The sequence below is a fragment of the Microcaecilia unicolor genome, chromosome 1, assembly GCF_901765095.1.
Source record: "Microcaecilia unicolor chromosome 1, aMicUni1.1, whole genome shotgun sequence".
Taxonomy (NCBI): Eukaryota; Metazoa; Chordata; class Amphibia; order Gymnophiona; family Siphonopidae; genus Microcaecilia; species Microcaecilia unicolor.
The window spans coordinates 735,640,292-735,661,765 of record NC_044031.1 but is presented as its reverse complement, the minus strand read 5'-3'; the positions used below and the strand labels follow the sequence as shown (position 1 = coordinate 735,661,765).

The 21,474-nt window shown below is 43.2% G+C and overlaps 1 protein-coding gene across 5 annotated transcripts in view; it reads right to left on the bottom strand.

Annotated features, from left to right (window-relative positions):
• Nucleotides 1-1,103: 1,103 nt before the first annotated feature.
• Nucleotides 1,104-21,474, bottom strand: part of LOC115459871 (aminopeptidase Ey-like) — a 188,222-nt gene continuing 167,851 nt past the window's right edge. For all 5 annotated transcript variants that reach the window (XM_030189679.1, XM_030189678.1, XM_030189681.1 and 2 more), the window contains 4 exons: nucleotides 11,324-11,491; nucleotides 6,144-6,284; nucleotides 4,830-4,911; nucleotides 1,104-2,419 (listed from right to left, as the gene is read on the bottom strand). In XM_030189679.1, the coding sequence (XP_030045539.1) occupies nucleotides 2,258-2,419; nucleotides 4,830-4,911; nucleotides 6,144-6,284; nucleotides 11,324-11,491 (553 nt within the window). In that variant the 3' untranslated portion in view covers nucleotides 1,104-2,257. The remainder of the gene's footprint in view (nucleotides 2,420-4,829; nucleotides 4,912-6,143; nucleotides 6,285-11,323; nucleotides 11,492-21,474) is intronic.

Genomic DNA, 21,474 nt, shown 5'->3' with positions numbered 1-21,474 from the left:
GCCTCCTACCCAGGGGTGTGCTGGTAAATTTTTAACAACAGGCTCTTTCTCCGGGCGTAGCCAGCTCTGCAGTTGGAAGGGCCAGGGGTGGCCGTGGGGGGGGGGGGGGGGAGGAGTTGAGCAACACTTGCCTCTCTCTCCTCCCTCCCTTCGTGCGGGCACGTTAGGCATACGTTTGCTGGCAGCCAATAAATGGACTGCCACCACTCCCAACGTCTTGCTCTGAGCAGCATGCTGGAAACAAGGAGCGGGGAGCAGCAGCAGTCTATTTACTTGGCTGGCAGGGCTCAGCATCCCCACCAGCAAAGTGAAAGATAATTCAGCAGGGGGCCCAAGCCCACATTTTGGGAGCCAGTTGTTAAAGTAGCCATGGAGGGCCCTACTTTAACAACCGGCTCCCAAAATTCTTAAAAACTTAACAACCGGCTCTTGCGAGCCTGTGAGAGCCTGCTCCAGCACACCACTGCTCCTACCCCAACCAGCCCTGCCTCATCATCATGTAAATATCTTGTAAGTGCTGTCACTCACACTTTCTCCCATTCCTACCCCTTCTCAGCACATCCCTCACCCCAGTCCAGGATGCTCACTAGTTCCACTGGCTTTCTCCACAATCAGCACAGTGCTCCCTGCAGCTCTCCATCTTCCCTTCCCACGTGCACAGCACAGAAACTTCTTCCTGGCTCATCCTCTCTCTTGCCGTGATTACAGTAGACTTCCATTGCTCCAGCCTCTTGTGCCTTCCAAATTGCTGAATCCTGGGATACTCATTGCTGCGAGTGAAACCTTAAGTAGGCAGGGCTGCTCTCTTTCTCATGCAGGAGGGAAGACTGGAGAACTATAGACATCAAAATTATGAAACATGTCCAGACACTTTGACTATTCTTCTGGCTTCCAAACATTAATGCAAGAATCTGTAGTGTACTGGAAAAAATTAAACCTTTGGCAACCCTAGCCTCCTGAGCTCTGAGTGCACTTGACAGGGTCCACCTAAATGTCTGGACCTTAGGCATGTGCCTAGCTTGCATTTATGTTAATCCAGCACTGCTTACGTTGTTCCAATCAATGATATCACAGTGTACAAAAAATTCCAAAGCATCTGGGTAAACCATTTTATTTAAAAAAAAAAAGTGTGGTCATAGAACGATTTTTTTTCCATAATATTTGGAAGCAGAATTTTTCATTTACAAAATACACTTTATTAATGGAGAAGGCAATGCTAGAAGTTAAATTTATTCCGTGATGGTCATAGAAAAGCATTGTAGGAAGAAGGAGATGAGGCCCACTGCAAGTCATCCATGATGTCATCTCTCTCTCTTGGTGGTTTCTGGTTATTTTAGGCAGTGCTCAGCTGCTTGTGTAGCAACTTCCAGCCAGTGACCTGTATGAATACTTTTAGGAGAGGAATCATCCTAGATAGAAAGCAGTATAGCTGAAGACTTTCTAGATATAAATTATCAAATCATTTTAGCTGGATAAACATGTCTTTACCTGTCAAATGCATTGTGAATTATGACATCTAGCAGTGTGTTTAAAAGTACACACAATATTCACAACACAAATACATTTACCTGCATTTAGAAGGGGGCGAGGAAAGGCTAGGGAGGCAAATGCACACGGACCTTGGATGATCAAATCTTTCTGCTTACTTAATGGCACAGTTTTGCGCTTACCGCTATGCGCATGCCAAGTATCGAGTTACTATCTACCTATGATGTGTGTGTCGGCTCTCATTTCCAAAGCGAAATGCCATGAGGGACTGCAAGCCCCACATGCAGTATCATTACTGTCCTTTAAAAAAAAAAAAAAAACTAGGTAAAGCACACGGAAAAGGATGTGCATTTGTAGCCGAGTGGATACATTTTACAAAAAAAAAAACAAAACTCCATTAGAGTATAAAATATCCACTCTGAGCCAGCCAGAAATGTTATTTTGCAGCGTAAGCAGAAACGCCAAAGGCCAAATTTTTCCCAATGTTGAAATGACCATTAAGCAGCACAGGAATTGGTCAGAATATACCAGTCAGTCAACGTGGGCAGGACGTACAAAGAGAGACCCTCATTCCCAAAAAAAGATCTGAAGATGCACATGAAAGGTGAAAAGGTTCTATTTTCTTGCCATAATCCTGGAGGTAAAGGCATCCTAGAGAGATGCTGGATTCGCATGGTCAGTGCAGAAACCTTCCTATACCCCTTATTCCACTAGTTTCTCGAGTTCCCAAATAAATCCACAGGGGAAGCCAAAGTACTACCGAATGTTTTCAAAGAGAACTCTTGATTTCAGCATTAAACCAGGTGTGCACAGCCTCTTTGTTCTCCTGAACCCATCTGATGTTCGCTTTGGTTTTTTCGAGTGCTTGCTCCATTGCTCGACTAGCAGAGCCAAATCCGGTGTCTTGATTGTCCAGTTTGAACTGCTCCAGCTACAGAACAGGAAAGAAAGAGAGAGAAAAACTTTAAACATCAAACTTAAGTACTTCATTTACTATTTTCAACCCATGTATCTTTTGATCTGGTGTCTTCTCAAAACAGAGCCCCTGGGAAAGAACAACCATGTTGTTCCTCAGCTTTGATTCCAGTATTAGAGACCCTGCCAACCTTCAATTTCTACAGTAAAACATTTGGTCTATGAGTTCCTCCTTTCTCCTTCTTCAATCAGTGTTGAGTGGAGGAGTGGTTAGGGTGGTGGACTTAGGTCCTGGGGAACTGAGGAACTGAGTTTGATTCCCACTTCAGGCACAGGCAGCTCCTTGTGACTCTGGGCAAGTCACTTAACCCTCCATTGCCCCATGTAAGCTGCATTGAGCCTGCCATGAGTGGGAAAGCGCAGGGTACAAATGTAACAAAAATAAAATAGATACTATTGGAGATTCTTGTTATTCCACTAGCAACATTCCATGTAGAAGGCTGCGCAGGCTTCTGCTTCTGTGAGTCTGACGTCCTGCACATATACGTGCAGGACGTCAGACTCACAGAAGCAGAAGCCTGCGCGGCCACATTGGTGATCTGCAAGGGCCGACTTCTACATGGAATGTTGCTAGTGGAATAGCAACATTCCATGTAGAATCTCAAATAGTAGCAACAGTGGAGGAGTGGCCTAGTGGTTAGGGTGGTGGACTTTGGTCCTGAGGAACTGAGTTCAATTCCCACTTCAAGCACAGGCAGCTCCTTGTGACTCTGGGCAAGTCACTTAACCCTCCATTGCCCCATGTAAGCCGCATTGAGCCTGCCATGAGTGGGAAAGCGGGGGGTTCAAATGTAACCAAAAAAAAAATGGCAAGGCCAACCTGGAAAAGAATTTGTAAGGTTGACTCATAGAACATGAAAAAAAAGACTGGGATCAGCCAAATTCCCAGACGACAAAGGTAGACAAATATTTTTATTTAATACTTTGAAAGGACTGAGATGAACCTGCTTTATAAAATGTACATTTTTTGTATTTTTATTTTGCAAAGTACAGGAGAAAATGCATTTCTGGTTTTTTGTTTTTTTTTTACCAGTATTGCACTATTTATAGAGTCTGGCTTCCTTGGGCAGAGAGGAGAGGGGTCTCTCTTTTTGTTGCTGCTGGTGGTTTCTTTTGTTTTTTGTGGCTCCCTATTCTGTATTAGATTGCAATATTGTCACAATTTGGGTTTCTGCCAGGTGCTTGTGACCTGGGTTGGCCACTGTTGGAAACAGGATACTCGGCTAGATGGACCATTGGTCTGACTCAGTATGACTACTCTTATGTTATACAGATGAGGATCTGTCCGTGTTCTGCATGTGTGCCTGAGGTAAAGGATTCTGCTAGCACGTAAAATCTGTGTAGGAATGTGTAACAGTGCAGCTTGTTTCAGTTTCCCAATGGTAGGTTAATTGGTGCTCTAGAGCCCAGTGTAATATATATAGCACTGTCTGTTCAAAGGTGGGTTAGGGCTGTTATGGTGTGGCAAGTTTTGTGTTCTAGAGCAGTGTTTCACAAGTTGGTCTTGGAGTACCCTCTTGCCAGTCAGGATTTCAGGATATCCACAATAAATATGCATGATATTGATTTGTATATATTGCCTCCATTACATGCAAATTATCCTGAATGGCAAGGGGGTACTCCAGGACCAATAGGGAAACGCTTCTCTAGGTCCCACTGTAATATATATAGTACTGTCTTTTTGTAGGTGGATTAGGGCTGTTATGGTGTGGTAAGTTTTCAGTATAGGCTTTGGGTGTCTTTTTATACTTTATATTTCTCGAAGACCAAATTTGCATATCATATTTTGCTAGTATAGTTATGCTGTAAGTTTTATGTCAAGTTGTACTTGCTATACACCATCTTGGGTGAATCTCTTCATAAAGTTGGTTAATAAGTGCCAATGAATAATAAATCAAATACATTTTGTCCATTTCACAAAATGTCTAGCCCTATTTGAAAGTAGGCTCTGGGGCAAGGGCCCTTGTCACCTAAAATAAAAATGTTCAGGACTAGTGTTCTTCACATCCTGTAGAATCAACACACAAACGCCCGCCCGTCTGATTTAAACAAGGTGTCTAGCAGTGGAAGGAATGTTTGAGCTATTGCTGAGGTGATGGTCACGATTTGAATATTTTTACTTTGTAGTTAAGAAGACAGGTTACCTGCTCTGGCCAGTCCAGGGATCTCTTCTGTGTCCTGCCTCTTGATGTAACTTACTGTTTTCTTGTAGGCAGGACGCAACATAGGCAGCCTGTATTAATCATTGCCCGCTACAGCCCCTGAGCAACAACACAGACACTGCTGTGTAACTGACACCAACCGGTGCCTATTTTATAAAAGTCTGCTCCCCCTGTGATCAAAACCTGGCTACACCTCTGCCTTACCTGCTGCAGGTCAAACTCTGTGGAAAATCTCTGTGTCACTCTTGTGATCAGGTTAGTCAGCGTAAAGGAGCTTTCGCCAAACCTGCAAAGGATGCAGCAGAATGAAGATCAGAGTTTGCATTGCATTATGGCAGGCAATTTTGAGATAGATACTTTCTTTTACAGATGCCAGATGGTCCCAGCCAGTCACAGTATGTTAACACAGCTAACTTAAGAGTGAGTGTGTGTGTGTGTGTGTGCTTGTGCTTAAGAATCATAGATACCTAAAATAGCAAAAGGAGGGCCCGAGAGATAAACAGCTGTGTTTGAGGCTGGCAGCAGCTAGAATAATACTGGCTGAGGCTTGGAAGCAAGTAACTGTTCCAAAGATGCATATTTTTCAGGGACAAAGTGCACAGTTTTGTCATCTGTACAAGTTATATGCATTAGGGAATGGTAGAAGGGCTCAATTTATTAGAAGTTGTGTTTTCTAGCAGAGGTACCTAGTACAATGAGATTCAGAGACTCAATTTTCATTGCTAAGTCATTACCTTGTTATGTGTTGATTTTATTTTTCAGGCTTTCTATTTTCAGTGAGGGAATACTGTGCATCATTTATTCTCTGTGTACAATGATGAGGCTGTCTTTGGAGCCCCAGTTTGTGTTGACGTGGAGTTGGCTTCGCTAGCACTCAAGAAAGCAATGTTTTGGAAGCATGCTTGCAGATTTCCAGAGGTCTTCTCAATGCCTCTCCACTAGCAGTACTTAAGAGAAGCTACACTAGCGGCTAGACACAAGCTGGGACTACAGGAACAAGTCAGATTTTCTGCTTCTAAAACCAGTGTCTAAGTAAACTTGAAACTTGATGGTGTCAGTGTGAGTCTATATAACCCACCTAGTTCACTTCCTTCCAGTTATGGCCTCACAGTCTGGACTGAAAACATTCTACTTGTTTTTGGTTGTGGTTCTTCTCTACCTATTCTGATTAAATTGTAAACTCCAAGAAGCAAGGACTGTCTCTTAGGTTGACCCCATATAATGCAGTGTTGTTTATACTGCGGTCATGGGATGGACCCTGTTTTTTTGTTGTTGTTATTATATAATATATGATAGACCCTATAAATAATGCAGTCAAATATTTTAGACCCTAACGTTCACATTATACGGGGTCTACAGTGTAATTATAATAGTAATTTAGATTCCAATGAGATGCAGGCCTAAATGGGGGATTCGTGGTAACCCTAGTCATATACTTTCCTTCTGAATTGACTCTTCAAACTTGTTAATGTGCTTTGCCCTTAGACTTTTCCCGTGGTTACAAAAACAGGTACTCACATTGCGAAAATCTCTTTCCAGTTAGCTCGGACGAAGTCCCAGGCAAAGCTTTGTCCTACAACATTGTTTGCTGTGTAAATGATAGTGGAAATTGCATCTTGCTTCCGGATCTTTATGGGATCCAATGAATACTGGAGATACCTGATGGAGAGAATTATCATTAATGGAAGGTATTAGAAAAGAAACTGGAGCTACCTTGAGGGAAACTTTATAAGAGGTCATCTATTTATCAATACAATTCTAGAAGTAATCTGGCAGAAATTGCGATTCAATTGAAGCCGTAAACATTTACCGCTTCTAGGGAGCAGGCATAAAGGTTAGCACATAAGGTACTTGTCCATGCACGTATTTTGTATAGAATGCATGCAACTCATGACTCCACCCAAACTCTGCTCCAGGACATGCTAACATACGGACCATGTAAAAAGATGTTTCTTCTTGGTACTGTGCTTATTTTTACATGTCTAACCCCAGGGTCATTTTATTAAAGCTATTTTATGCACATAAAAAGCTCTTTGGGGGCAATTCTATTGGGTGTTAACATTTACACATATGTAACATGCATAAAGGGCAATTCTATAACAGGGTGCTTACAGTTACACGCCGCTTGTATATGTGAATGTGCAGAAAACGTGACACCAATGTAACAAGCAGCAAATCAACTGGGTGCATATAAGTGGCTTAGCATGCAAACTAGGTGAGCTACCATATGTGCATATGTAGGATAGAGGCTCACATGCTGTTCTCTATGTCCCAGCACATTAGCCTCCATCCTACATATGCACATATGATAGCACATGGATTAATACGAATTTTACCACTCCAGTTATAATTAAGTGTACGTCTACCCTTATCCTACTCTGTATTGCTCACTAGAAGCTGTATTCCCATCCCCTGAGACTTATCAGCCTCATTGGGATTACTTTTTTCTACATGCTATTATATATTCGTCCCAGAGTTGTATTCTCTTTTCCGGAATCTTATCAGCTTCCTTGCACCTACTGTTACTCTATTTTCCACTCTGTATATATTTCCGGAGTTGGTACTCTCTTCTCCGGAACCTGTAAGCCACATTGAGCCTACTGCTATGTGGGAAAATGTGGGATACAAATGTAATAAACAAATAAATATGATCCTTCATATGAACTTTTAACGCATTACCACTTTATCTATTATTCCAAATATGATCTCTTTATACCTGTTTGCTTAATTTTATTTTGTCATTCATGTTTTCTATGTAATACCACTTACATCTCTCACTCTGGAATGGCGATTGCCATGAGGGAACAATGTAAGCCACATTGAGCCTGCAAATAGGTGGGAAAATGTGGGATACAAATGCAAAAAATAAATAAACAAACTTTATCCTTTAGGTGCATTGGTACCCAGTGCTACTACTACTACTATTTAGCATTTCTATAGCGCTACAAAGCGTACGCAGCGCTGCACAAACATAGAAGAAAGACAGTCCCTGCTCAAAGAGCTTACAATCCAATAGACAAAAAGTAAAGCAAGCAAATCAATTAATGTGTAGAGGAAAGAGGAGAGGAGGGTAGGTGGGGCAAGTGGTTACAAGTCAAAAGCAATGTTAAAGAGGTGGGCTTTCAATCTAGATTTAAAGATGGTCAAGGATGGGGCAAGACGTAGGGGCTCAGGAAGTCTATTCCAGGCGTAGGGTGCAGCAAGACAGAAGGAGAGAAAGCTAGGGAGTTTAGAGACCATCCAATTTGAAGGTATTCTGTATTATTATTATTTATTCCTCTGCTCTGCTTTTTTTGGCTCTATACAGTTTTATTTTACTCTGCTATTTGGTTTGAGACTGCCTAGATTAGAGGTCTGGCCGTTGCTGACAGTACTTTTACAACATTTATTACTTTGCTTAATAATATTTTATATGATTTTATTTTGTTTGAAGAGTGTATTTTCCATGACTTCCCTTTTTTATGATATATATGGAACTCCTATTTTTATTGATTTGTTTTTAATAGTTGTATGCTTTAAGTTGTATTTGATTTGGTTTTAATATTTATGTATCGCTTCTATTACCTATGTTTTTTTTAATTCATTTATTACACATATGTTTTATAACTGTGTCATTTTTTACTTAGTATGTTTATTTTATAATTTGTATTATTTTTAGACTCCTGAAGCAGGCTGTTGTGGCCGAAACACAATTTGTCTTCAGTCTTTGGATGCTTGAATACATTTTCTGCACGATTTACACATCATCTCGCTTCATTTTTGGTGTACCCTTTGCTGCGTTTGTCTGATCTGTGTATTATGAGGGACTTTGTTCTTCTGTTCTCTTTGTCGATATTTTTTTAGCCAACACAAAGGAAGTTGAATTTCATACTCTTCGCCATTTCAAAAATGATGGTATATGTTAGGCGTGTCAGTGACATGCCTGTTACACACCTAGGTGCTAACACAGACTGCACTTTGTATTTAACATGGGGTCTATTACTGAGTCTTAACTGTGAACACACCATATAATGCAGAACAGTAAATGCCACCTTGCTCCCACTTGTGAAGAATAAAGTAGCTGACTAAAGGAAAGAAAATTATCAGGTAAAACTAAATTTCTCCTTTCCAGAGAAGGGAAGCAGTAGAACTAAAGGACATGAATTGTGATTGCAGGGGATCGACTTTGGAATAGTGTCAGAAAGTACTTTTCCACGGAGAGGGTGGTGGATGCCTTGGATACCCTTCCGTGGGAGGTGGTGGAGACCAAAACAGTAACAAAATTAAAAAAATGTGTGGGATAAAAACAAAGTACATAAGTAATGCCATACTGGGAAAAGACCAAAGGTCCATCGAGCCCAGCATCCTGTCCCCGACAGCGGCCAATCCAGGTCAAGGGCACCTGGCAAGCTACCCAAACGTACAAACATTTTATACAAGTTATTCCCGAAATTGTGGATTTTTCCCAAGTCCATTTAATAGCGGTCTATGGACTTGTCCTTTAGGAAACTGTCCAACCCCTTTTTAAACTCTGCCAAGCTAACCGCCTTCACTACGTTCTCCAGCAACGAATTCCAGAGTTTAATTATGCGTTGGGTGAAGAAACATTTTCTCCTATTTGTTTTAAATTTACTACACTGTAATTTCATCACATGCCCCCTAGTCCTAGTACGTTTGGAAAGCGTGAACAGATGCTTCACATCCACCTGTTCCACTCCACTCCACCAATGGAATCAAAACAAAACATAGTGCTATATGATGAAAACTCCAGTAATTTGGAAATAAGGCTAGTGCTTTGCCCCAATTATGGCTAGACAAATCTGGATGGGCTGGAGTGGGCTTCGATGGCAACTCCAGTAGTTTGGGGAGTATGTCCAGTGCCAGGCAGACTTCTACAGTTTGTGCCCTGAAAATGACAAGGATAGATCAAGATCAAGAATGTATATGTTATATTGCATCATATGCTATGAGTTTATCTTATTGGGCAGACAGGATAGACCATGCAGGTCTTTAGCTGTTGTCATCTAGTACGTTGCTGTACGTTACCTCCAGAGGTGTAGCCAGCTACATTCTCTGTTAAAAGTCATACTATTAACATGAGGTAACACCACACTAACTGCATAGTTGCCTTTCCAAAGTACCAGGAACACCTCCAGCAGTAACTACAGAGGATTTTCAGTTACCACAGGTTATCTTTGGCACTTAATGCATGTTAACATCTAAATCTTTGGTGTGCATTATTAAGAACATATGAATTGCCATATTGGGTCAGATGAAATAGCCACCAAGCCCAGCATCCTGTTTCCCACAAAGGCCAATCCAAGTACCTGCGGGGATCCTCAAAAAATCAATAGGTTGCATGCTTCTTGGGATAAGCAATGGATTTACCCAAGTCTACCTTAATAAAGGTTTATGGATGGACTTTTCTTTCAGGAACTTCTACAAACTTTTTTTTAAACCTAGCTACAGAAACTACTTTTTCCGTATCCTCTGGTAATGAATTTCAGAACTTAATTTATTTATTTGTGGTACATTTATACCCCACATTTTCCCACTAGAGCGAGCACAATGTGGCTTACAATGTTACAAAAGGTTACAATGCAATGAGGGTAATGACACGACAAGTCAGAAAGACGGGAAAGTACAGGAGGATTATACAAGGATGCTTGAATAGGTTGGAGTAGTAAATGGGTATAGACAAATTGAGGTAGGCTGGGATTAAACGTTAATTGGTAGGATAAGATTTCTCGAAGAAAAATGTTTTTAAAGACTTCTTGAATTGCTGGTGATCGTCAATCTCCTTTAGATACTTTGGTAGAACATTCCAGGACATTATGCATTGAATGAAAAATATTTTCTCTGACTTCTTTCAAATGTACTGCTTAGTAGCTATGTAGTGTGTTCCTTAGGTTTTGTACTTTTGAAGGAATAAACAATCAATTGGCATTTACCATATCCACTCCACTCATAATTTTATTGACTTCTATCGTATCTCCCATCAGCCGTCTCATCTCCAAGCTGAAGAACCCTAACCTATTTAGCTTTTCCTCATAGCGGACTCATTCCACCCACTTTATCGTTTTGATTGCCAATTTCCTCTATACCTTTTCTGAGATGCGGTGACCAAAATTTCACACAATATGCATTGAGTGATACAGAGGCATTATGATATATCTTTCATTTATTCTATATTCTTTTCCTAATAATTCCTAACACGCTGTTTGGGTTTTAGGGGTTTGGGGGATTTTTTTGTGGGGGGGGGGGGGGGGGGGGTTGGCCACCACCACATACTGAGTATAGGATTTCAATCCATCATCTATAATGACACCTAGATCCTTTTCCTAGATAGTGACTCTTAATGTGGAACCTTGCATCAAATAACACAATCCAAAATATCCGTTGGAATGCTTCTTTTTTGTGGTCACGTGTGAGCCATTATAAAAATACACAGCTAAAAATTCATTACACTGGCTATGGCTGGCCTACATTGGGTTAGCTCTATTTTTAACTTTACTCCAGAGATACAGAATGAGAGAAAAGCCTTATTAGATCAGGCCTTAAATCTTTGAAAATATACCCCAAAATTCCTGGGGTAAATGCCTCCATAAGCTAGGATTACAGAATTCAACAAAACAGTGCTGAAATGTTACCAAGTTATAGTAGGTACATTCAGCCCTCTCTTCTCCCCCTCTCCCCTTTTTCCAGTCAGTCATCCCCACCTGTTTAAGATCCAGGGCTGAGTGCTACAGGCCAAAGCTGCTCGAAGTTTATCTGCCTCTGCTGCAACAGTTGCTTTCTGGAACATTTCCCAGGCAAAGTCCCACTCCTTTTCTCCACCTCTTGCTATAGCGCTGCAGTAAACGGTGACCTTCAGATTTGGATGAATGCTACGAGAAGGAAAATATTTGGTAGTGGCATTGTTCTATTCATCTTGACATCACAGATGCAGTAAAAGGGTCAACAAAACTAGGTGAGACCTTCGTACTGGACTAGCTTAATACATCTGTAACTAATTTCCAATGTTTATCCTTCCTTCATCAGCTCATAACAATACTTTAGACATCACAGATGGAAGTACTGGCACCTTGCATACGATCACCACTGGAGGACAATTTTCAAATAGCTTGAACATTTGCAAACCAGTGGCATAGCCAAGGGTGGGCTTGGGTGGGCCCAGGCCCACCCACTTTGAGCTCAAGCCCACCAGCAGCAGCACACCTATGATGTGGCCGGCAGAGATTCCTAAGCTGAAAATTCCCAACAACTATCCCTCTTGCTTACCTTATAAATAGCAGATCTTCGCCTGCAGGAAGCAGCGACTGATACATACTGCTTACACCGGCCCCACAGCCTTCCCTCTGACGTATTCCCGCCTTTGCGGAAACAGGAAGCTGCATCAGTGGGAAGGATGTGGGGCCTACATGAGTAGTGTGTATTAGTTGCTCCTCACTGAAAATCTGAAATTTAAAACGTGTGTAGGGGAGGAGGGATATTTGAGAGACCATATGGCATGCAGGCGAGAGGAGAGCCCAAATCACCTATGGGATGGGGTGGGGTTCTTCTGCCCACCCATCTTGGGCTCAGGCCCACCCAAAATTGGGTGTCTGGCTACGCCTCTGTTGCAAACTATGGGGCACATTTACAATGGTGCAGTAAGCAGTGAGCACAGGTTTTAGTGCATTCTATCCATAAGCGTTAGCCCATGCTAATGCGTAGCATGGGCTAAAACAGCTACCAAGTCCAGAGCTAACTGCTTCGCATGGATGGGGCAGGGATTGGGCGGGGTATGGGTAGAGACTAGATGTGGACTGAAATCAGCACAGGTTCACTTAAGACCACAACAATAGGTGGTGACAGGTGCATCCGCGCTCATAGCACCTGAAAGTAACATGTGTTAGAAAACTTGTCTGTGCAGAAACTGCAGGGGGAATGCTGGACACCCCCCTAAAAGTTACCACAGAGCCTTTGAATTTAAGACATAGGGCAATAACTCAGGGTGTAGCCAGACCTTGCAGTGGGAGGGGGCCAGAGGCCGATGTGGGGGGACACAATTTAGTCTGCCTCCCCCTTGTCACCTTGGCCCCCCCCTCACCATCACATTGCTGTTCCCTCCGCCGCCCTGCCGCACCCCACAGCAGCAAATACCCTTGCTGGCGGGGGTCCCCAACCCCCGCCAGCTGAAGCCTTCTCCACTGCTGTTATCGGTGCCACTGCATTCCCTGCCCTGCTCTCTCTTCCTCATGTCCTGCACACTCCTTTAAGTGAAACTGAGTGTGTAGGACATGAAGAGGAAGAGAGAGCAGGGCAAGCAACGCGGCGGCACTGGACACTGGCACCGTACAAGGCTTCAGCTGGCAGGGGTTGGGGGACCCCTGCCAGCAAAACCAGGGGCCCAGATGAAATTAGGGGGGGCAGGCCCCCATTTAGCTATGCCATATCATTATGCAAGTTTTCAAGGAGAAACTACCTGTATTGTTCTTCCTGAAAATCATCTTGCATTAGAAGTGACTGAACCCTTTGCACTTAGTTTTTTCTACAAGTGGCTACTGGAGGGAGGAAGGAGAGAGGTAGAACAGCATGCATACTAGTGAAAATATTACATGTAGATGTTATACTTCTTTCCAAACCTAATATATACTCACAGCCTAGTTAAAAATAGAAAAGACTGTGTATGAAGAGCACTTTTGTCCAAAACTCACTCCATTTTTCCCCCCAGTTTTGAGCTATGCGATTAATTTTGTTCATCAAGGCGAGATTCATTTACTGTAGCTTTTCCTTGTGTCCAGAGTCACGAAGTCCATGAGTTTTGGCACGGGAAAAAGCTACAGTGAATGAAATTTTGCCTTGATGAGCAAAATTAACCTCATAGCTCAAAACTGACAAAAAAAATGCACCAAGTGAGTTTTGGAAGAGTGCTCTTCATATATGGGCCAAAGAAGGCAATTTCTAGACAAGCCATGTAACCCATAAAATTGTCCTTCCTCTGAGTAATGTCCCCAAATGGGTTTAGCTTTGTACATGCCATGCCAGATGTGGAAAACTGTCTCAATTACTGTAATCTACTTCTACCTCTCACCTCAATGCTTGGAGGAGTGGCCTAGTGGTTAGGGTGGTGGACTTTGGTCCTGAGGAACTGAGTTCGAGTCTCACTTCAGGCACAGGCAGCTCCTTGTGACTCTGGGCAAGTCACTTAACCCTCCATTGCCGCATTGAGCCTGCCATGAGTGGGAAAGTGCAGGGTACAAATGTAACAAAAATAAAATAGATACTATTGGAGATTTTACATGGAATGTTGCTATTCCACTAGCAACATTCCATGTAGAAGGCTGTGCAGGCTTCTGTTTCTGTGAGTCTGACGTCCTGCACTTACGTGCAGGACGTCAGACTCACAGAAGCAGAAGCCTGCGGCCACATTGGTGATCTGCAAGGGCCGACTTCTACATGGAATGTTGCTAGTGGAATAGCAACATTCCATGTAGAATCTCAAATAGTAGCAACAGTGGAGGAGTGGCCTAGTGGTTAGGGTGGTGGACTTTGGTCCTGATGAACTGAGTTTGATTCCCACTTCAGGCACAGGCAGCTCCTTGTGACTCTGGGCAAGTCACTTAACCCTCCATTGCCCCAGGTACAAATAAGTACCTGTATATAATATGTAAGCCGCATTGAGCCTGCCATGAGTGGGGAAAAATGCAGGGTACAAATGTAAAAAAAATAAAAAAGATACCATCCTTCAGGAGTTCATAAGGAGGAGCATATTCAATATGATGTCTAAGCCCAACTTTGGATGTTTTGCAAAAAACGTCCAAAATCTGAATGACAAAGAAGGTCATTTTCAAAAAAGAAAAACGTCTATCTTTTGTTTTCGAAAATAGAAGGTTTTGTGATTTGCATGTTTTATTTTTTGGTCCATTAAAAAAAAACAAACATCCAAGTGCAAAACACACAAAAGCAAGCCATTGGGATGCAGGAGGAGCCAGCATTTTTAGTAGACTGGTCCCCCTGACATCCCAGGAAAGCAATAGGGCAGCCTAGGGGGCATTGCAGTGGACTTCATAAAATGCAACCAGGTACATATCTGACCATTGCTCCCTTACCTTGTCTGCTGAGCCCCCCAAAACCCACTATCTCCAACTGTACACCACTATCATAGCCCTTACGAGTGAAGGGGGCACCTATATGTGGGTGTAGTGGGTTTCTGGTGAGTTTTGGAGGGCTCACAGTTTCCTCCACAAGTGTAACAGGTTAGGGGAGGTAGAAGCCTGGGTCCACCTGTCTGCACTGCACCCACCATTAGACTACTCCAGGGACCTGCATGCTGTTCTAATGGACCCGAGTATAACATCTGAGGCTGACACAGAGGCTGGCAGGTAATGTTTTTCATCACATTTTTGGGGGGGTGGGAGGGGGTTAGTGACCACTGGGGGAATAAGGGGAGGTCATCCCTGATTCAATGGTCATCTGGTTATTTAGGGCACCTTTTTGTGCCTTATTCGTTATAAAAAACAGGTCTAGCTCAAAACGTCTTAGTTTTAGTCATGGGTGTTTTTGTTTTCTTCCATTATGGCTGAAAAATGTCTAAGTCTCAGGAACACCCAGTTCCCACCCTGAACACGCCCCTGATATGCCCCCTTGAGATTTGGATGCACTTCTGACGGACTTCAAAGAAAAATGTCTAAAAATAGGTTTTGAAAATACTCATTTGGACGGGGGTTTTTTTTTTTTTAGAAAAACATCCAAATGCTGCTTTTTGCCACTTTTTAGACATTTTTCTGTGTTGAACATGAGCCCAAAGGTGTACTATGCACAAGCAGCATCTCAAGGTACACCTGGAGATTCATTTTAATCAGATTGGTGGCATCCAATACAATTAGGACAATTTCTATAGTTTTCTGTCACAGTTTCCTGGTCTTAGATTTCATCCTGTGGCACTTGAGGGTCTTCTTTCTCCATGCACAGTATAGAATAGTCGCTTTATACCACTGATACTTCTATTAAGAGCAACATTCTTGTACTTCCTCCTTTGCCACAATGTCCACTTTTCTTGCATCAGGCTTGTTATCAGTGGGAATGAGAATGTCCCAGCAACCTTTCTTTACTGAGCTGTAATGGTTCAAGTAGGCAGCTCAAAATCTTGATTACACAATCAAGGGTCGTGAAGTTTAGATCCCAAAGTGACTCTAAGGTCACTACAGCAGGTTTTCCAAAATTCCCCTCAAAAACCGGGATAGGTGCTTTAATCGCTTGTTCCAGGACACTCACAGCTGAGGAGACCACAACAGGAGCTGCACTTTTCTCTGGTATATTCAAGCGCTCAGCTGTTGAACCGGCTGCAGGCGGGTTCCCTCTCTGTGCGCTCCCTACACCTCCAGGAGTTGAAGCGCCAGGACTCCCCTGAAGACTCTCACTTCCTGGTTGGGGGGCGCTGCACGAAGAACAGGGCTCAAAGAAGCCCTGTCGGCACTGTCGGTCAGCTCCAATGTGCTGACTCCAGCAACAGGAGTAGAAAACATTGCCGAGCCAGACGCAATGCCGAACTGCTCGAGCGTCGGCTGCTGGAGCGGAGGTTTCCCGCCGGGGAGAGAGGGAGTCTCCCTGACTTTCCCTCGCCTCTTACCCATCTATCCGACAGGTAAGAACACTCTTTCAGAATCCGCTGGGGCCCGTCTCACAAACGCGTCTGTTAGCGTCAGTCACAAAGTCGCCATCTTGGATCCCCCTGTAATGGTTCATGTAGGCAGCTCAAAATCTTGATTACACAATACCAGGGGTTCTCAATCCAGTCCTCGGGATACACCATGCCAGTCAGGTTTTCAGAATATCCACAAGTAATATGCTTGAGATAGATTTGCTTAAAAAGAAGGCATGCATGCAAATTTATCTACGAAAACAAACAATTGATCCACAAAATCCAGCATGGACACAAAAACTTTGCTCAAATCCAAGTACACCACATCTAGCACCCCTCCTACATCCAACTGTTTGGTCACCCAGTCAAAGAAATCAATCAGATTCATCTGACACAATCTGCCTCTAGTGAAGCCATGCTGCCTCGAGTCCTGCAGTCCATCTGATTTGAGAAACCTCACGGTCCTCCGCTTTAGAAGTGTTCCCATCAGTTCTGTTACCTACTGCTGAAACAATTCTTCCTGTAGAGAATCCAAGATCCCTTTGGTTCTAGATGACCCTGCTGCTGGAATGCCCCAATCAATGTCCAGTGTATTAAAATCACCTAACAGTAGTACTTCGCCTTTCCTAGCTATCTTGCGGATGTCTTCAATTAAGTTTCTGTCCATTTCTTCCAACTGAAAAGGTGATCTGTATATTACACCAATGGAAATATATTTCTCTTTCCTTCTTAGCAGTTTAACCCACAGCACTTCTTCCTTACCCTGTATGTCCTGCAGTTCTGTCACCTGAATATTATTGTTAACATATAACACCATTCTTCCTCCCTTTTTCCCTATCCTGTCCTTCCTGAATAGAATATAGCTGCAAAGGAAATCTACTGTAACTGCATTTAATTTTCGAAAGGGCAACTATAATAAAATGAGGAAAATGGTTAAAAAGAAACTAAAAGGATCGGCTGCAAAGGTTACGACACCAAATCAGGCGTGGACGTTATTCAAAAATACCATCTTGAAAGCCCAGTTCAGATGCATTCCATGGATTTGCAAAGATGGAAGAAAGAGAAAATGTCAGCCGCATTCCATGGATTTGCAAAGATGGAAGAAAGAGAAAATGTCAGCCAACGTGGTTAAAAGGTGAAGAAAAATAGGTCATAACAGCCAAAAGATTATCCTTCAAAGAATGGAAAAAAAGAACCCAAATGAAGAAAATAAGAAGCAACATAAACACTGGCAAGTCAGATGCAAAGCATTAATAAAGAAGGCTAAAACAGAATATGAAGAGTAACTTGCCGCACAGGCTAAAACTCACAGTAACAACTTTTTCAGGTACATCAGAAGCAGAAAGCCTGTGAGGGAATCTATGGGACCGTTAGATCACGAAGGAGCAAAAGGGGCGTTCAGGAAGGACAAGGCCATAGCGGAGAAACTGAATTAATTTTTTGCTTCTGTCTTTATGGAAGAAGATGTAAGAGATCTGCCTGTACCAGAAACGGTTTTCAAGGGTGATGATGCAGAGGAACTGAAAGAAATCTCAGTGAACCTGGAAGATGTACTGAGACAATTGACTAATTAAAGAGTAGTAAATCACCTGGACTGAATGGTATACATTCAAGGGTACTCAAAAAACACAAGCATGAAATTGTCAGACTTGTGAGTTCTTGTACCAAGTAGAGCGTTGCTGAGCCCGGTACTCAGACCAGGTTCCGCTTGGCGGCTGGACAGCCCCAGAGGTTGAGCCCCTAGGTGCGGGCAGCCTGCAGGACTTACGAGACGGAGCAGGGAGTGGGGTGGTGAACGTAATGGCCGGATAGGCAGCAGGCAAGAGAGTGATCCAGGTACAGGCAAAGTCAATAGGTAGGCAGCAGGCAGGGGAGTGATCCAGGTATAGGCAATGTCACGAAGAAATTATACTAACTCGTTTACATACTCCTAGACACCAACTTGGTCACGACAATGAATACAGACATCCCATCTGCAGATAAACTTGCTAAATATTTCAATGAAAAAATTGTAAACCTACGCACACGCTACCTCATGCAACACTGACATCGAAAACTTCCTTAATGAGTTGGACCCAACCAGTGGAGAGTACCCGGCTGACCGAACCTGGTTAAACTTCGCCCTCCTTACCGTTGATACATACACAGGCGATCAGCAGGTTCTCCACCACTCACTGCAAACTAGATACCTGTCCCAACTACCTAATGAAATCCACCCCTGACCGCTTCATAGCAGACCTCACATCCCACCTAAACTACATGCTTCAGCAAGGTCTCTTCCCTAAGGAAAACGGCAACATCATACTCACCCCGATACCAAAAGACACCAAGAAAAAAAACAAATGAAATCACTAACTACCGTCCAGTAGCATCCATCCCATTGTTAGTCAAACTGATGGAAAGCATGGTAACCAACCAACTTACAGATTATATAAAGAAATTCTCAATATTACACGAATCACAATCAGGTTTTCGCCCCCTCCACAGCACAGAAACAGTACTACTCACTCTTCTAGCCAAATTCAAACAGCAAATAGCAACAGGCAAAAACATCCTCCTCCTCCAATTCGACATGTCTAGTGCATTCGACATGGTAAACCATACTATATTAATAAGATTACTAGATCTGGATCGGTGGAAACATACTTAGCTGGATCAAGGGTTTCCTAACCACAAGAACATATCAAGTAAAATCAAATTCAAACATATCATCACCGTGGAAAGCAGACTGTGGAGTACCAAAAGGATCACCGCTATCACCAATCCTCTTCAACCTAATGATGACCCCACTAGCCAAGTCCTTATCCAACCAAGGCCTTAACCCCTTCATCTATGCAGACAATATCACAATATACATTCCTTATAAATCTAACCTAACAGAAATCACCAACAAAATCAAGAACAGCTTGAACATCAAGGACTCTTGGGCTAATGCATTTCAACTAAAACTCAACAAAGAAAAAACACACTGTCTCATCCTCTCGTCCCAACACAGAGCGGACAACCCCACAATCATCAACACCCCAGATTACACCCTCCCTATCTCAGACAGCCTGAAAATCCTCGGCGTTACAATGGATCGCTACTTAACACTAGAGAGCCATGTGACATCCACAACAAAGAAAATGCTCCAATCAATGTGGAAGCTCAAATGCCTGAAGCAATTCTTCCCGAGGGAAACATTTCGCAACCTGGTACAATCAATGGTACTAAGCCATGGAGACTACTGCAATGGAATCTATGTGGGATGTAAAGAACAAACCTTAAAGAAACTTCAGACCGCTCAAAACACGGCAGCTAGGCTTATCTTCGGAAAAACACGATTTGAAAGCGCAAAACCCCTCCGCGAAAAGCTACACTGGCTCCCAATCAAAGAACGCATTGCTTTCAAAATCTGCACTCTGGTTCACAAAATCATCTACGGAGAAGCCCCGAGTTACATGACAGACTTGATCGACCTACCAACCAGAAACACATCCGAATCAACACGAACGTACCTAAATCTGCACTACCCAAGCTGCAAAGGACTCAAATACAAATCAACCTACGCATCCAGTTTTTCCTACATTAGCACACAACTGTGGAACGCATTACCAAAAGTCTTGAAAACTATGTACGATCACCTAAACTTCTGGAAAACACTAAAAATTAACCTGTTTAAAAAGGCATACTCTGCCGATCCAACATAAATACCTGATATCTGCAACACAACAAAACTAAAGTACGTAATGGATATACCACAACTCTTCCGTTGTACGATGCCCTAATGTGGCTGTGCCACATGAACTTTATCTTACCACAACATCACTTTCTATTTGCTCACACCGGAGCCTGCAAACGCCTCTCCGGTACTATGTAAGCCACATTGAGCCTACAAATAGGTGGGAAAATATGGGATACAAATGTAACAAATAATAAATAAAAATCCTCCTTAATGACTTGATTCCATTCTACATCTAAACCAACTAATACTGATCCCTTCTAATTTGATTATGTTAATCACAATATCACTATTGGTCATTATATCTTACCTGTTTTATTTAGTGTTATGTAAATAAATCTACTGACCTATCCACCTAATTTCTTACACAGTAATATGTTAAATTAGACCATACCTCTTACTCTGTTTATGATTATACCTTTTGTACACACAACCATCTAACTCTTCAAGCTGCAGTGTTCTTCATTGACAGAGAAAGAAAGAAAGGAGACTGTTGCAGTAACACAGTCATTATCTTGGAGAAAGACAGAGGCTGATTAACATAAAAAGTGCTTTTTTTTCCATCTAATATTAAACCAGATAACATGGGGAACAACCAGCACCACAGGAATATATACGACGAGGGGAAGTTGCTTTAACTTCTTTAAAGCTTTAACTGATTTATCTGCTCTTTTAAAGGTGATAAATAGAAATTAAACAAAACAGAGAAAAGAAAATAAGATGATACCTTTTTTATTGGACTAACAATACGTTTTCGGAACGTAACCCTTCTTCTTCTGATTAGAAATGAGCAAATATTGACCGTTATCATATAAGTGAAACACAAAAGCATTCCAATGACCGTCTCACAGCATTTTCCTTTTAAAATGGGGTATAAATATCGTCTTCAGCCTGCCCTAATCCTACCCACAACACACCCAGACCACGCCCCCTGCCATATGGACATCAGGGGCGTATCTGGCGGTAGGGGGGGCCAGAGCCAGAGGGAGGGGGCACATTTTAGCCCCCCCCCCCCGGCGCCACCGATTCCCCCCCCCCCCCCGCCATTTCCGTTCCCCCCCCCCCCGCCACTGCCAGACCCCCCCCTCGCCACCAATGACACTCTCCACCCCTCCCGCCGCCGCCAACCCTCCCCCGCTGCTGTCACTTACCTTTGCTGGCGGGGACCCCAACCCCCCGCCAGCCGAGGTCCTCTCTTCCATGCAGGCTGCAAGTTGCAATGCTTCCTGTTCTTCTGAGTCTGACGTCCTGCACGTACAACGCGCTGGACGTCAGACTGAGTTCCAAATTCTGATTCTGACGTCCTGCACGTCAGACTCAGAAGAACAGGAAGCGAAGCGTTGCAACTTGCATGCTGCACGGAAGAGAGGACTTCGGCTGGCGGGGGGGTTGGGGTCCCCCGCCAGCAAAGATCGGCGACGGGTTGGTGGCGGGCGGGCGGGAGGGAGGGAGGGGGAGAGGATCGATGGTAGGGGGGTCCAGGGCGATATCTGCGGGGGCCCAGGCCCCTGTGGCCCCACACA